Source organism: Oncorhynchus kisutch, linkage group LG19, assembly GCF_002021735.2.
Source record: "Oncorhynchus kisutch isolate 150728-3 linkage group LG19, Okis_V2, whole genome shotgun sequence".
Taxonomy (NCBI): Eukaryota; Metazoa; Chordata; class Actinopteri; order Salmoniformes; family Salmonidae; genus Oncorhynchus; species Oncorhynchus kisutch.
Window position 1 is genome coordinate 53,945,518 of NC_034192.2, and position 17,544 is coordinate 53,963,061.

General features: G+C 43.7%; 1 protein-coding gene across 1 annotated transcript in view; it reads right to left on the reverse strand.

Moving 5' to 3' along the window:
• Positions 1-277: 277 nt before the first annotated feature.
• Positions 278-17,544, reverse strand: part of LOC109864993 (cysteine-rich and transmembrane domain-containing protein 1) — a 28,021-nt gene continuing 10,754 nt past the window's right edge. The window contains exon 3 of the mRNA XM_020453102.2: positions 278-3,265. Coding sequence (XP_020308691.1) covers positions 3,162-3,265 — 104 coding nt within the window. The 3' untranslated portion in view covers positions 278-3,161. The remainder of the gene's footprint in view (positions 3,266-17,544) is intronic.

The following is a 17,544-nucleotide window of genomic DNA, read 5'->3' on the forward strand; positions in this document are numbered from 1 at the left end:
GTCTAAATCACGGTGGTTACACAAGACTCCCCAGCCAAGGTCACAGCAGTCCAGTGTGACTCTCCAGCCAAGGTCACAGCAGTCCAGTGTGACTCTCCAGCCAAGGTCACAGCACTCCAGTGGTATAAATAGACTCAGATCTATCCTGGAACCAATTACCAACCATAGAGATCTATAACACACTCAACTTCTGCTACAGCAAGCACAGTAAAACACACAGACATACCCACAACTGACTGCCTGAAACACAGACCAGAGTGAAAGACACCAGACAATGTTGACTCTTTTTGGGGAATAATTTATTCTTAACGCAAGATTCTCATGTCAGGCAAAGGCATCTATGTAACAAACATTCACTTTTTTTATGTTTCATGTTCTCTCCTTCAAGGAATGAGAATATTAAAAATAACATAGCGATCAAATCATATTCATCCAGAATCTAGAAATTAAACAGGGAAAAACGTTGCAAGCATTGAACAATAGTACATGTACTCAAACATTAAAATGTTCATTGTCATCGTCTTTTAAAAAATGCATTCGATGCCAGCTCATAGGATTCATCCTAAAACAAACAGGAAACCACAGTAGCTGTTGTGCAAACATAACGGAGAGGACAGTTCAAGCTTCAGCATGGTACAGCGGGGGCAGGGGGTTGGCAAGGGCCACTGTAGCTTACTGGCATCCAATGGTCTAGGTAGCCATGACAGATACGGTGTAGAGAGTCATTTGTTAGGGTGGTATAGGGTTTAGGGAATATGGGGTGGTATGACTAGAGGTTTGTTTGGGAGGATGGAGGGAGGCAGGAGAAGTACCTTACAGAGGTAAGATGTTAAAGTGCCCAGGAGAGAGAGAGAGAGAGAGAGAGTGAGTGCATGGTGTGTGTGTGTGTGTTCGTTCGTGTATATGTGTGTCATCTACAGTAGAACGCCTGAGATATGAGTGCATATTGTGTGTGTGGTGTTTGAGAATGAATTTGTGTTCCACAAGAAGCAATATCTACAGTACAGTGCCTGAGATTTAGGGAAGGTATTGTAGCTAAACTGCTACAGAGGGGTTAGGTCAGGTGTAGGAGCACAAGGATAGATACATAGAGGTTATCAATATAATGCTACCATTGTTCAGGAGGTACAGGGGTTCAGGCTGGACGTTTGGAAGGAAAGCAGGAGTGTAAGGGGTAAGGCTGATAGTTAGGGGGAGAGAGAGGAATGCGGTGGACTAACAGGAAGTAAGGCCAGATGGAGGGACAGTGTAACAGATAGGTCAGGGTTAGGGGTTAAACCTTAGGGGTTAGAGGTTCAGATAAAATGAGGGACTTTTTTAATAACTTTCTTATTTTCCCCTAACCCTACCACAACTCCCCTAATTGAAGTAAACTAATGGACAACGATACTTAAGCTTCTACTTCCTGCCTATACATACTATCTACAATTTATGGACAATATATTTTACATTAGCATCCCAGCCTTCAGCTACACTCAACCCCTCCCATCTATATATAGATTTCCACTGTGCTGTGATGTTTCACAAAAGCTCTGAAACTTTATATTCTTAGTTCCTACAGATTGTAAATTACATTTAAGAGTATTATTACATTATTGATCAATTGACTATGACTTTTCAAATCACCCAGCAGTGCTATTTGCAGTTAGCTCCAGGTAAATGTTGCAATCTTTTTTGCCATTCCTGAACCTCCGACCAAAAACAAGCTACATCAGGACAGTACCAAAACAAGTGATCTAATGCCTCTGTCTCTTCACAGCAAAATCTGCAGAGCTGGGATGGTTGTATCCCCCATATATATGACATTATGTTGGTTGCAAGAATTGTGGATAATAATTTAAATTGAAAAACTCTTATGTTTAGAATCCGGCGTCATTTTGTGTATCAGTTCATAAACCAGGTATCATGGAATCAGTACATTGAACATCTCCCAACTATTTATCATCCTTTATGGTGCAGCTGTCATTTTTTTGGTCCTTAAATGAAACTGTTGTACTTTTTATTTATCACAATTTTCTTTAACCAATTTTGGTCTTTAATGCAGGGCCGACAGTCACGTTCCTTACCTCCCCTTTCCACAATGCTGCAATCAGTTGGTTTTAATTTTGAGTAGAGCAGATATTTCCATATTTTTTTGTTAACTGCATGTGTGACATAATTCCACCAGTCCTATTTATGATATCATTTACGAAGATTATAACATTTTTAAACCTTTTTTTTTATCTGCTAGAGAATTTTCTCCGGCTTGCCATTCAAAATAAGTTGGAATGTTTTTGCTCATATAATTGAATAAACAAGTTGTTAGGTGTAGGCAGGGCCATAAGGAAGTAAATAGGTAAACTGGGATATGACAAAAAAATTCAATCAGGGTAATTTTTCCACAAATAAACAGATGTCGTCCTTTCCATGGTAGCAAAATGATATCTAATTTGGCTAACTTTCTATAAATATATATTGTATCGAGATAATTTCTTTCTTTTGGGATATGTATACCAAGTATGTCCACTACATCATCGTCAGACCATTTTATTGGTAAACTACACGGTAATGTAAAAGTTGTCTTTTTTAGTGATCCAATACTAATAGTAATATGGTGCATTTATCATCATTCTGGTTTTAATCCAGAGGTTAGAAAAAGGTTCTACATCTCTAGGAGGCTGTGCAGGGATCCAAATTGCGTATTTAAAAGAAAACATGAATGATCAGCGTGCAACGACACCTTTGTTTTTAAGCCCTGTGTTTCTAGCCCCTTGATGTTATTGTTGGATCTGATTTGAACAGATAACATTTTGATGGCCATAATAAATAGATATGGCGATAGTGGACAACCTTGTTTTACTCCTCTTGACAGTTTAATACTTCCCGAGATGTAGCCATTATTTACTATTTTACACCTGGGGTTACTATACATAACTTTAAGCCATCTTATAAGAGACTCTCCAAATTTAAAATGGTCCAGGCATTTACATATAAATTCTGGTTGTACTTTATCAAAGGGCTTTTCAAAGTCCGCTATAAATATTAGGCCTGGTTTCCCAGATACTCATAGTGTTCTATTTCTCCCAGTACTTCTATTACAGATGAGAGGAACTATGGGTTAAGGGTTAGGAGGTAAAGGGTAAGGGTCAAAGCAGATAAGGGTAAATGTCAGGGGTCAGAGGTTATGTGAGCATGTCCCACAAGCAGCAGCAGCAGAGAGCCGTCCAACAGGCAGTCAGACACGTGTCTCCTGAATCATCTCTCCTTCTCTCCTCCACCACGTACACTAGAGGAAAGAGAGAGAGGAAAACATTCATTTAGTTAAACCTTTACAACTGGCAGTAAATAAAAATATGTTTTATCGTCACATATACCAGATAGGTGCAATGAAATTAGGGTTATTAGCCCTGCTCAAGGGCACAGACAGATTTTTCACCTTGTCGGCTTGGGAACTCAAACCAGCGACCTTTCGGTTAATGGCCAAACGCTCTAACCGCTAGGCTACCTGCCGCCCTTGGAACACACATACTTGGAATACACAAGTCACACACACTTAGCCCTAACAACCTACTCTTCTTGTTATCTTTGGTATATTTGCTGTTAATCATTAATGTGCACACACACACACCTTACAAAGGCTGCCATCTGGAGTGAGTCAGGTGTGTTACCTGAGAGGCAAGGTACTACCCCAGTACAAAAGGGTCTGCTCTCTAGCAACAGTTGCCAGGCAGTAAGTTCGCTGTGTTCATAACCAAGTGGAAAGGTGGTATTTACCAAATACGACTGGAAAGAAAACACTTGAAAGGAAAGGGGATACCTAGTCAGTTGTCCAACTGAATGTATTCAACTGAAATGTGTATTTGGCATTTAACCCAACCCCTCTGAATCAGAGAGGTGCAGAGGGCTGCCTTAATCGACATCCATGTCTTCGAATCGCTCTTGCTGCTGGTGAGTCCCTGATCCACCTCTACGCAGACGACACCATTCTGTATACTTCCGGCCCTTCTTTGGACACTGTGTTAACAACCCTCCAGGCAAGCTTCAATGCCATACAACTCTCCTTCCGTGGCCTCCAATTGCTCTTAAATACAAGTAAAACTAAATGCATGCTCTTCAACCGATCGCTACCTGCACCTACCCGCCTGTCCAACATCACTACTCTGGACGGCTCTGACTTAGAATACGTGGACAACTACAAATACTTAGGTGTCTGGTTAGACTGTAAACTCTCCTTCCAGACCCATATCAAACATCTCCAATCCAAAGTTAAATCTAGAATTGGCTTCCTATTTCGCAACAAAGCATCCTTCACTCATGCTGCCAAACATACCCTTGTAAAACTGACCATCCTACCAATCCTCGACTTTGGCGATGTCATTTACAAAATAGCCTCCAATACCCTACTCAACAAATTGGATGCAGTCTATCACAGTGCAATCCGTTTTATCACCAAAGCCCCATATACTACCCACCATTGCGACCTGTACGCTCTCGTTGGCTGGCCCTCGCTTCATACTCGTCGCCAAACCCACTGGCTCCATGTCATCTACAAGACCCTGCTAGGTAAAGTCCCCCCTTATCTCAGCTCGCTGGTCACCATAGCATCTCCCACCTGTAGCACACGCTCCAGCAGGTATATCTCTCTAGTAACCCCCAAAACCAATTCTTTCTTTGGCTGCCTCTCCTTCCAGTTCTCTGCTGCCAATGACTGGAACGAACTACAAAAATCTCTGAAACTGGAAACACTTATCTCCCTCACTAGCTTTAAGCACCAACTGTCAGAGCAGCTCACAGATTACTGCACCTGTACATAGCCCACCTATAATTTAGCCCAAACAACTACCTCTTTCCCAACTGTATTTAATTTTTATTTATTTATTTATTTTGCTCCTTTGCACCCCATTATTTTTTATTTCTACTTTGCACATTCTTCCATTGCAAAACTACCATTCCAGTATTTTACTTGCTATATTGTATTTACTTTGCCATCATGGCCTTTTTTGCCTTTACCTCCCTTCTCACCTCATTTGCTCACATTGTATATAGACTTGTTTATACTGCATTATTGACTGTATGTTTGTTTTTACTCCATGTGTAACTCTGTGTCGTTTTATCTGTCGAACTGCTTTGCTTTATCTTGGCCAGGTCGCAATTGTAAATGAGAACTTGTTCTCAACTTGCCTACCTGGTTAAATAAAGGTAAAATAAAATAAAATAAATAAAAAATGGCGCCCCTAACTGGTAATTACGAGTGGAAAACGAATTTATCATCCGGGGTTCTGACGCCACCTACTAAGGAAAGGACCTTGATAACAGCACTTTTGGCAGTTTAATGCAGAAAACATTTATAAAAAGCAATCTATTAATATGGTTTTGGAACACTATACTTTGTCTACAAGCATAATACTGTAGCTATACTTTTTTTAGTTTATGGTTTAGGCCGCTTGCTGGCAATTAGCCAATCAGCATTTCTCAACAAGTTCAAAGGTGACCCGATTCAGGAAGCTGGGCGTATGTCCCAAGTCACGACTTCACAGGAGAGCCTTTTCAACGTATTATTATTCTTTTTTTAATCAAAATATGTTTTTTGTCAGAAATGCCTTCTTGAACATCTGAACTTTCATGTGCCTTAAAATCAAACTTGTATGCCATCTGTAAATACGAATACAATTGTTAAGTTATGAGCCTAGTTGGTTTAGCCACAGAGAAAGCGAGCAACCTTCCCGCTGGCCATGATTGGCTGAGATAATGAGTGGGCTGGACATGCCGAGGGGTGAGTTTGAATTGGTCTGTGGTGTTACATCTTGTGTCTATAAAATAACCTGAAATATGTTGCTACTGCTCTCAATAACATTGCTGCCCTGAATTTATCAGGTGCTATCGACAAAGGTCAGTGGGAAAAAGTTGTGATGGACTACTTTCTGGACAACGATCGTGCCATGCTATGCTGACTCTCTCTCACTCTTAAAACAACACGTTTTGAAATCAGTGGAACACAACCGGCCAAACAAGCTGTGCAAACTAAACGGAAACACAGGATGTTTTATAAAAAGGGGTTGCAGTCTGTCGTGAAGCTTTCATCCATGTATACAGGTAAGAATTGAGCTACAGATTCAGATATTACACATTTCTAATTATGTCAGGAAGTTGTTTTCATTGCATACTAAAGCTTGCTGTTAGCTAGCCAGCTGGGGTTCGATGGCTGGCTTGCTAACTAACAATGACTCTAACATAAAGCTTTCATCCATGTATACAGTGTGGCATACGGCAGGGAGAGATGAGGGGAGTGGTTATTGAGGGGAGATATCTGGCAGCCGGTTGGCTCCACCCCCGGGCCTTATATGGACTTCCTGCCCCAACGAGGCAAGGCTGTCGCTCATTAAACCAGGGGGTGCTTGGGTATAAAGGAAGCAGCAGCCTGCACAACGGGGCAGAGTAGGAGAGAACCAAGAGTATTATGAAGAGTGTGACATTACCACCATCTGTGACATTACCACCATCTGTGACATTACCACCATCTGTGACATTACCACCATCTGTGACATTACCACCATCTGTGACATTACCACCATCTGTGACATTACCACCATCTGTGACATTACCACCATCTGTGACATTACCACCATCTGTGACATTACCACCATCTGTGACATTACCACCATCTGTGTACCGGACCCGAGTGTGAGGATTACCCCTGGAAAACAGAATGGACAAAGAGAATGGCTTGTGGACTGAGTTGATTGGTGAATTCCCCCCTTTCTCCTTGTACCAAAATTCCACATTTACATTCTATTTGTGATACTGGTGCATGTTTTGGTATTGAACTTGGTGATGTGGAAACCCTACACCCTTGAGCCTGCTACAACAGGTAAGAATCTAGCTACAGATTCAATGTCTGGCGGTGTTCGCCTTAGCAATCTCACTAGGATAAAGACCACCTCCATTCCTGTCATTACTGAAAGAGATCATGATACCTCACATCTCAAAATAGGGCTACTTAATGTTAGATCCCTTACTTCAAAGGCAATTATAGTCAATGAACTAATCACTGATCATAATCTTGATGTGATTGGCCTGACTGAAACATGGCTTAAGCCTGATGAATTTACTGTTTTAAATGAGGCCTCACCTCCTGGCTACACTAGTGACCATATCCCCCGTGCATCCCGCAAAGGCGGAGGTGTTGCTAACATTTACGATAGCAAATTTCAATTGACAAAAAAAAGACATTTTCGTGTTTTGAGCTTCTAGTCATGAAATCTATGCAGCCTACTCAATCACTTTTTATAGCTACTGTTTACAGGCCTCCTGGGCCATATACAGCGTTTCTCACTGAGTTCCCTGAATTCCTATCGGACCTTGTAGTCATAGCAGATAATATTCTAATCTTTGGTGACTTTAATATTCACATGGAAAAGTCCACAGACCTACTCCAAAAGGCTTTCGGAGCCATCATCGACTCAGTGGGTTTTGTCCAACATGTCTCTGGACCCACTCACTGTCACAGTCATACGCTGGACCTAGTTTTGTCCCATGGAATAAATGTGGTGGATCTTAATGTTTTTCCTCATAATCCTGGACTATCGGACCACCATTTTATTACGTTTGCAATTGCAACAAATAATCTGCTTAGACCCCAACCAAGGAACATCAAAAGTCATGCTATAAATTCACAGACAACACAAAGATTCCTTGATGCCCTTCCAGACTCCCTCTGCCTACCCAAGGACGCCAGAGGACAAAAATCAGTTAACCACCTAACTGAGGATCTCAATTTAACCTTGCGCAATACCCTAGATGCAGTTGCACCCCTAAAAACTAAAAAATGTCTCATAAGAAACTAGCTCCCTGGTACACAGAAAATACCCAAGCTCTGAAGCAAGCTTCCAGAAAATTGGAACGGAAATGGCGCCACACCAAACTGGAAGTCTTCCGACTAGCTTGGAAGGACGGTACCGTGCAGTACCGTAGAGCCCTTACTGCTGCTCGATCATCCTATTTTTCTAACTTAATTGAGGAAAATAAGAACAATCCGAAATTCCTTTTTAATACTGTCGCAAAGCTAACTAAAAAGCAGCATTCCCCAAGAGAGGATGACTTTCACTTTAGCAGTGATAAATTCATGAACTTCTTTGAGGAAAAGATTATGATTATTAGAAAGCAAATTACGGACTCCTCTTTAAACCTGCGTATTCCTCCAAACCTCAGTTGTCCTGAGTCTGCCTGCACAACTCTGCCAGGACCTAGGATCAAGAGAGACGCTCAAGTGTTTTAGTACTATATCTCTTGACACAATGATGAAAATAATCATGGCCTCTAAACCTTCAAGCTGCATACTGGACCCTATTCCAACTAAACTACTGAAAGAGCTGCTTCCTGTGCTTGGCCCTCCTATGTTGAACATAATAAACGGCTCTCTATCCACTGGATGTGTACCAAACTCACTAAAAGTGGCAGTAATAAAGCCTCTCTTGAAAAAGCCAAACCTTGACCCAGAAAATATAAAAAACTATCGGCCTATATCGAATCTTCCATTCCTCTCAAAAATTTTAGAGAAGGCTGTTGCGCAGCAACTCACTGCCTTCCTGAAGACAAACAATGTATACGAAATGCTTCAGTCTGGTTTTAGACCCCATCATAGCACTGAGACGGCACTTGTGAAGGTGGTAAATGACATTTTAATGGCATCGGACCGAGGCTCTGCATCTGTCCTCGTGCTCCTAGACCTTAGTGCTGCTTTTGATACCATCGATCACCACATTCTTTTGGAGAGATTGGAAACCCAAATTGGTCTACACGGACATGTTCTGGCCTGGTTTAGATCTTATCTGTCGGAAAGATATCAGTTTGTCTCTGTGAATGGTTTGTCCTCTGACAAATCAACTGTAAATTTCGGTGTTCCTCAAGGTTCCGTTTTAGGACCACTATTGTTTTCACTATATATTTTACCTCTTGGGGATGTTATTCGAAAACATAATGTTAACTTTCACTGCTATGCGGATGACACACAGCTGTACATTTCAATGAAACATGGTGAAGCCCCAAAATTGCCCTCGCTAGAAGCATGTGTTTCAGACATAAGGAAGTGGATGGCTGCAAACTTTCTACTATTAAACTCGGACAAAACAGAGATGCTTGTTCTAGGTCCCAAGAAACAAAGAGATCTTCTGTTGAATCTGACAATTAATCTTAATGGTTGTACAGTCGTCTCAAATAAAACTGTGAAGGACCTCGGCGTTACTCTGGACCCTGATCTCTCTTTTGAAGAACATATCAAGACCATTTCGAGGACAGCTTTTTTCCATCTACGTAACATTGCAAAAATCAGAAACTTTCTGTCCAAAACTGATGCAGAAAAATTTATCCATGCTTTTGTCACTTCTAGGTTAGACTACTGCAATGCTCTATTTTCCGGCTACCCGGATAAAGCACTAAATAAACTTCAGTTAGTGCTAAATACGGCTGCTAGAATCCTGACTAGAACCAAAAAATCTGATCACATTACTCCAGTGCTAGCCTCTCTACACTGGCTTCCTGTCAAAGCAAGGGCTGATTTCAATGTTTTACTGCTAACCTACAAAGCATTACATGGGCTTGCTCCTACCTATCTCTCTGATTTGGTCCTGCCGTACATACCTACACGTACGCTACGGTCACAAGACGCAGGCCTCCTAATTGTCCCTAGAATTTCTAAGCAAACAGCTGGAGGCAGGGCTTTCTCCTATAGAGCTCCATTTTTATGGAACGGTCTGCCTACCCATGTCAGAGACGCAAACTCGGTCTCAACCTTTAAGTCTTTACTGAAGACTCATCTCTTCAGTGGGTCATATGATTGAGTGTAGTCTGGCCCAGGAGTGGGAAGGTGAACGAAAAGGCTCTGGAGCAACGAACCGCCCTTGCTGTCTCTGCCTGGCCTGTTCCCCTCTTTCCACCGGGATTCTCTGCCTCTAACCCTATTACAGGGGCTGAGTCACTGGCTTGCTGGGGCTCTCTCATGCCGTCCCTGGAGGGGGTGCGTCACCTGAGTGGGTTGATTCACTGTTGTGGTCATCCTGTCTGGGTTGGCGCCCCCCCCCTTGGGTTGTGCCGTGGCGGAGATCTTTGTGGGCTATACTCAGCCTTGTCTCAGGATGGTAAGTTGGTGGTTGAAGATATCCCTCTAGTGGTGTGGGGGCTGTGCTTTGGCAAAGTGGGTGGGGTTATATCCTTCCTGTTTGGCCCTGTCCGGGGGTGTCCTCGGATGGGGCCACAGTGTCTCCTGACCCCTCCTGTCTCAGCCTCCAGTATTTATGCTGCAGTAGTTTGTGTCGGGGGGCTGGGGTCAGTTTGTTATATCTGGAGTACTTCTCCTGTCCTATTCAGTGTCCTGTGTGAATCTAAGTGTGCGTTCTCTAATTCTCTCCTTCTCTCTTTCTTTCTCTCTCTCGGAGGACCTGAGCCCTAGGACCATGCCCCAGGACTACCTGACATGATGACTCCTTGCTGTCCCCAGTCCACCTGGCCATGCTGCTGTTCCAGTTTCAACTGACCTGAGCCCTAGGACCATGCCCCAGGACTACCTGACATGATGACTCCTTGCTGTCCCCAGTCCACCTGGCCATGCTGCTGCTCCAGTTTCAACTTCCACCTGACTGTGCTGCTGCTCCAGTTTCAACTGTTCTGCCTTATTATTATTCGACCATGCTGGTCATTTATGAACATTTGAACATCTTGGCCATGTTCTGTTATAATCTCCACCCGGCACAGCCAGAAGAGGACTGGTCACCCCACATAGCCTGGTTCCTCTCTAGGTTTCTTCCTAGGTATTGGCCTTTCTAGGGAGTTTTTCCTAGCCACCGTGCTTCTACACCTGCATTGCTTGCTGTTTGGGGTTTTAGGCTGGGTTTCTGTACAGCACTTTGAGATATCAGCTGATGTACGAAGGGCTATATAAATAAATTTGATTTGATTTTGATTTGAATGTTATACATTTCTAATTTTGTCAGTTTTCAATGCTTGCTGTTAGCTAGCCAGCTGGAGTTGGATCGCTGGCTTGCTAACTAACAATGAACCAAACATTTAGGTTAACTTCAGCTTGTTATTACAATTGGTTTGTCAGTAGCCAACATTCCCTGTATGAACTGTCTAGTGATATCTCAGAAAGCATTATACAAATATTTTTGCCATTTTGCATCTATAGTATCTGGAATTTGTCTTTCAGCATTAAATCAGTAGAACATGCCTGACTCTCCTCCACCAGTCATCAAAAAGACAGCTGGCCCAAGCAAAGGCAGCAGCGCAGTCATCAACTACATGGACCATTTCATCACCAACTACAGAGTTGGGAAAATACGTGTGGACCTGAAGTGTGATAACTGCAGTGGCCAAAACAAGAGCAAGTTTGTGCTCTGGTATTGTGCCTGGTGGACCATGCACAAGCTCCACCACAATCTGGACCTCTACTTCCTGATCACACCAAGTGTGGTGCTCCAGCCTCATCAAGCAGCGCTTCAGAAAGACCAGAGTGAACACTGTCTGAGATTGCTGGTGTTGTGAAGGACAGCACTGTGACAGGGGTCAACATCCCACAGCATGTTGGACTGGAGGATGGTTGGACTGGAGGATGGTTGGACTGGAGGATGGTAGGACTGGAGGATGGTAGGACTGGAGGATGGTAGGACTGGAGGATGGTAGGACTGGAGGATGGTAGGACTGGAGGATGGTGGAAGGCTATGACTGGCAACACTTGCCTCTGTACTTCAGGCCGCTGCCACAGATCACGCAGTACCAGTACGAGGTTATTCTTATCTAAACTTGGGAGGTGAATTGCTGTTGTGCAGTGTTGCAGTGTCTTATTATTCCCTGTTTTCCAGCTTCGATGCTCTGGAGCCTGGTGTTGTAGTCAAGGAGTGTTCCGACTGTCGGGACCAGGTTTCAGCTGCAGCGCATCCTTCCATAGATGGTCTGCCTGTAAAAGCACCATCTGAACTGGACACAGCTAGACAAACGCATGTTTTTGAGGAGATCAGGGAGTTTTGCAATGAAGAGGCTATGGACATCACATGCCCTGCACCAAAGTCAAGGGCAGGACAGAACCAGGCTCTCTGAATATAGATTCCCTTGTTCATGCGTGGTTTGGACAGACCAGTTACCAGCACTATCTGCAATGCCTCTATTCACATAACTCTCTCCTAACACACACCATACGTTGCTGCTATTTGTTTGTTATCCTGCTGCTCAGCCATTTTACCCCTGATTGTATGCATATAACTACCTCGTCTCTCACCCATATCATTACTGTACATGCTGTATATTTTATTTAGTTTGACACCATCTTTCTGATTTTGCTACTATGCAAGTAACCATTTGGCTGTAACGTTTAACCTTCTGTAGAGTCCATCCACTTAGCAAAATGTTGAGATATATATGACTATTGATGTGTGGTCGTAACATCATGTGACTGTGTGAAGTGTCCGACACACGCATCTGTTTATGTACATGTGCACCTCACTCAGGTTTCAACTCATGTATGGAATACTGTAAGTGCAACAGTACATGAAATATGCACTGGTGTCAAGGCATTGGTGTAAAAAATATATGAATACTACTTAAGTAGTTTGTGGTATATATTTGTCTACATTTACTTCACTGCATTCATAAACAAAATTTACTTTTTTACTTACATTTCCCTTGACACCCAAAAGTACTTGTTACACATTCACTGTTCAAGAGAACATCCCTACTGCGTCTACTCTAGCCAACTCACTAAACACAAATGCTTAGTTTGTAAATTGGAGTTTGCACAATTTAGTTTTCTTCCCCTTTTGAAAATATCTGTCTGGTTTAAGGAATTTGGATTTCTACTTTTACTGACATGGGATGTGGCTGAGGGTCACAGCATTTAGTTCACATGACCCATCAATTTAGACAAGTGACATTTACCTGGAATTGGTCCTTATTGTCAGCTACCCCTTTTAGTCTTCATCTTTACTTCACTGTTTAGCGCGACCTCATGTGTGAATCCTTAGAGACGGGTGGGAACAGGACTTGTAGGTATCAAAGGCCCTTTTCTCAAGTGAGTTTACAAGTTGATCTACTTTCCCATTGTTCCTCAATTGCAGTGTAACATATACCATTTTGTAGCTCTGAGTCTCTACTTTTATTTTTTTGCTACATAAGACCAATTTCAGCTGGTCAGTCACAAGCGAGTGAATGCATCCAACTGGTAAATTCCCACCTCCCACTTGGTTATGAATGCAGCATTCAAGTCCCATTGCCTGGCGAATAGTGGACTGCCACTAAGAAACCACTGAGAAGGTATCATCCAGGTAAACAAATACAGGGCCTGACTAAAGTCTGGAAAGTTACCTTTCCGATTTAGACAACACCCCTTTATATGACAAGAACAAAAGCAGAAACTGATCTGGCTATCATGTGGTTAGCTACAACAACCTTCACCTTTAAGAACACACAATGGGACGCTGATATAAAATAACCGTGTACAGTGCATTCAGAACGTATTCAGACCCCTTGACTTTCTCCACGTTACAGCATTATTCTAAAATGGATTAAATAAAATGATTCAATCTACACACAACACCCCATAATGACAGAGCAAAAACAAGTTTAGATATTTTTGCTAATGTATAAAAATAAAAAACTATTTACATAAGTATTCAGATCCTTTGTTATGCGACTCGAAATTGAGTTCAGGTGCATCCTGTTTCTATTGATCATCCTTGAGATGTTTCTCCAACTTGAAGTCCACCATGAGGCCGAAGGAATTGTCCACAGAGCTCTGAGACAGGATTGTGTCGAGATCTGGGGAAATGTACCAAAACATTTCTGCAGCATTGAAGGTCTCCAAGATCACAGTGGCCTTCATCATTTTGAAACTGGTAGAAGAAGTTTAGAACCACCAAGACTCTTCCTAGAGCTGGCCGCCCGGCCAAACTGAGCAATCGAGGGAGAAGGGCCTTCGTCAGGGAGCTGACCAGAACCCGATGGTCACTCTGACAGAGCTCTAGAGATGGGAGAACCTTCCAGAAGAACAACCATCTCTTCAGCACTCCACCTTTATGGTAGAGTGGCCAGATGGAAGCCACTCCTCAGTAAAAGGCACATGACAGCCCACTTGGAGTTTGCCAAAAGGCACCTAAAGACTCTCAGACCATAAAAAACAAGATTCTCTGTTCTGATGAAACTAAGATTGAACTCTTTGGCCTGAATGCAAAGCGTCACGTCTGGAGGAAACATGGCACCATCCCTACGGTGAAGCATGATAGTGGAAGCATCATGCTGTGGGGATGTTTTCAGCAGCAGGGACTGTGAGACTAGTCAGGATCAAGGGAAAGACAAACGGAGCAAACAACAGAGAGATTCTTGGTGAAAACCTCCTCCAGAGCGCTCGGGATCTCAGACTGGGGCGAAGGTTCACCTTCCAACAGGATAACGACCCTAAGCACACAGCCAAGACAACGCAGGTGTGGCTTCAGGACAAGGCTCCGAATGTCCTTTAGTGGCCCAGCCAGAACTCGGTACTGAGTAAATGATTTGACTACTTAAAGTACCAGTCCAAAGTATGGACACACCTACTCATTTAAGGGTTTTTCTTTATTTTTACATTGTAGAATAATAATGAAGACATCAAAACTATGAAATAACACATATGGAATCATGTAATAACCCCCAAAAAGTGTTAAACAAATCAAAATATATTTTATATTTGAGATTCTTCAAAGTAGCCACCCTTTGCCTAGACAGATTGGCACACTTGCCATTCTCTCAACCAGCTTCATGAGGTAGTCAATGAACAGGTGTGCCTTGTTAAAAGTTCATTTGAGGAATTTCTTTCCTCTTAATGCATTTGAGCCAATCAGTTGTGTTGTGACAAGGTAGGGGGGGGGGTATACAGAATACAGCCCTATTTAGTAAAAGACCAAGTACATATTATGGCAAGAACAGCTCAAATAAGCAAAGAGACACAACAGTCAATCATTACTTCAAGACAAAGGTCAGTCAATCCGGAAAATTTCAATAACTTTTTTCTTCAACTGCAGTTTCTTTAACTGCAGTCAGAAAACCATCAAGCGCTATGATTATAACATGTATTTAATAACCAGTTCACCTGATTCACCTAGTCAAGGGCCTGAACCAGCTCACCTGATTCACCTAGTCAAGGGCCTGAACCAGCTCACCTGATTCACCTAGTCAAGGGCCTGAACCAGCTCACCTGATTCACCTAGTCAAGGGCCTGAACCAGCTCACCTGATTCACCTAGTCAAGGGCCTGAACCAGCTCACCTGATTCACCTAGTCAAGGGCCTGAACCAGCTCACCTGATTCACCTAGTCAAGGGCCTGAACCAGCTCACCTGATTCACCTAGTCAAGGGCCTGAACCAGCTCACCTGATTCACCTAGTCAAGGGCCTGAACCAGCTCACCTGATTCACCTAGTCAAGGGCCTGAACCAGCTCACCTGATTCACCTAGTCAAGGGCCTGAACCAGCTCACCTGATTCACCTAGTCAAGGGCCTGAACCAGCTCACCTGATTCACCTAGTCAAGGGCCTGAACCAGCTCACCTGATTCACCTAGTCAAGGGCCTGAACCAGCTCACCTGATTCACCTAGTCAAGGGCCTGAACCAGCTCACCTGATTCACCTAGTCAAGGGCCTGAACCAGCTCACCTGACTCACCTAGTCAAGGACCTGAACCAGCTCACCTGATTCACCTAGTCAATTGCCTGAACCAGCTCACCTGATTCACCTAGTCAAGGGCCTGAACCAGCTCACCTGATTCACCTAGTCAAGGGCCTGAACCAGCTCACCTGATTCACCTAGTCAAGGGCCTGAACCAGCTCACCTGATTCACCTAGTCAAGGGCCTGAACCAGCTCACCTGATTCACCTAGTCAAGGGCCTGAACCAGCTCACCTGATTCACCTAGTCAAGGGCCTGAACCAGCTCACCTGATTCACCTAGTCAAGGGCCTGAACCAGCTCACCTGATTCACCTAGTCAAGGGCCTGAACCAGCTCACCTGATTCACCTAGTCAAGGGCCTGAACCAGCTCACCTGATTCACCTAGTCAAGGGCCTGAATCAGCTCACCTGATTCACCTAGTCAAGGGCCTGAACCAGCTCACCTGATTCACCTAGTCAAGGGCCTGAACCAGCTCACCTGATTCACCTAGTCAAGGGCCCGAACCAGTTCACCTGATTCACCTAGTCAAGGGCCTGAACCAGTTCACCTGATTCACCTAGTCAAGGGCATGAACCAGTTCACCTGATTCACCTAGTCAAGGGCCTGAACAATCTCACCTGATTCACCTAGTCAAGGGCCTGAACCAGCTCACCTGATTCACCTAGTCAAGGGCCTGAACCAGCTCACCTGATTAACCTAGTCAAGGGCCTGAACCAGCCCACCTGATTCACCTAGTCAAGGGCCTGAACCAGCTCACCTGATTCACCTAGTCAAGGGCCTGAACCAGCTCACCTGATTGACTACAGCTCACCTGATTCACCTAGTCAAGGGCCCGAACCAGTTCACCTGATTCACCTCGTCAAGGGCCTGAACCAGTTCACTTGATTCACCTAGTCAAAGGCATGAACCAGCTCACCTGATTCACCTAGTCAAGGGCATGAACCAGCTCACCTGATTCCCCTAGTCAAGGGCCTGAACCAGCTCACCTGATTCACCTAGTCAAGGGCCTGAACCAGCTCACCTGATTCACCTAGTCAAGGGCCTGAACCAGCTCACCTGATTCCCCTAGTCAAGGGCCTGAACCAGCTCACCTGATTCACCTAGTCAAGGGCTTGATAATTAGTTGACAAGTTCAATCAGGTGTGCTAGCTCTGGAATATTTAATTTAATTAGGCAAGTCAGTTAAGAACAAATTCTTATTTATAATGACGGTCTACCCCTGGCCAAACCTGGATGACGCTGGGCCAATTGTGCGCTGCCCTATGGGACTACCAATCATGGCTGGTTGTGATAGAGCCTGGAATCAAACCAGGGTCTGTAGTGATGCCGCTAGCGCTAGCAGTGCCTTAGACCGCTGCACCACTCCCAAAGCACCTCCAGCATCTTTGCATTCAGAGAAGTCAAGGTAGGGCTGACCCCATTTAGTCGACTGGTTGATTATTTGGTCGATAGAGATTTCTTTAGTCAATCACAAGACATCCGTCTGTCTGAGTGGACTAATCCATTGTGGAGGCCACGGGGGTGGGACAGTCCATCACTCTAAGACACTGACATTCTATATGGTTATATTATGTTAAAATAATGGTGCAACACTAGTAAATCTAATATTATTTTATAACAAATGTGCTTTGTCCATCATTGGATACGGTCGCTGTCCACTGTTCTGAAACAATCTTCAGTGTGCCGTAGAACTGGCACCTTTACCTATGTGCATAATACCGAAGTTAACCAGCATATTGGGATTGAGAACAATGTGGCGGAGGGCACAGCAGAGACGAGGTGCATTAGACTAGGTGCATTAGACTAGGTGCATTAGACTAGGTATATTAGCCTAATTGTCTAAGACAGTTGAGGAGAGAGGAAACCCCCATTTAATGAAGTCTATA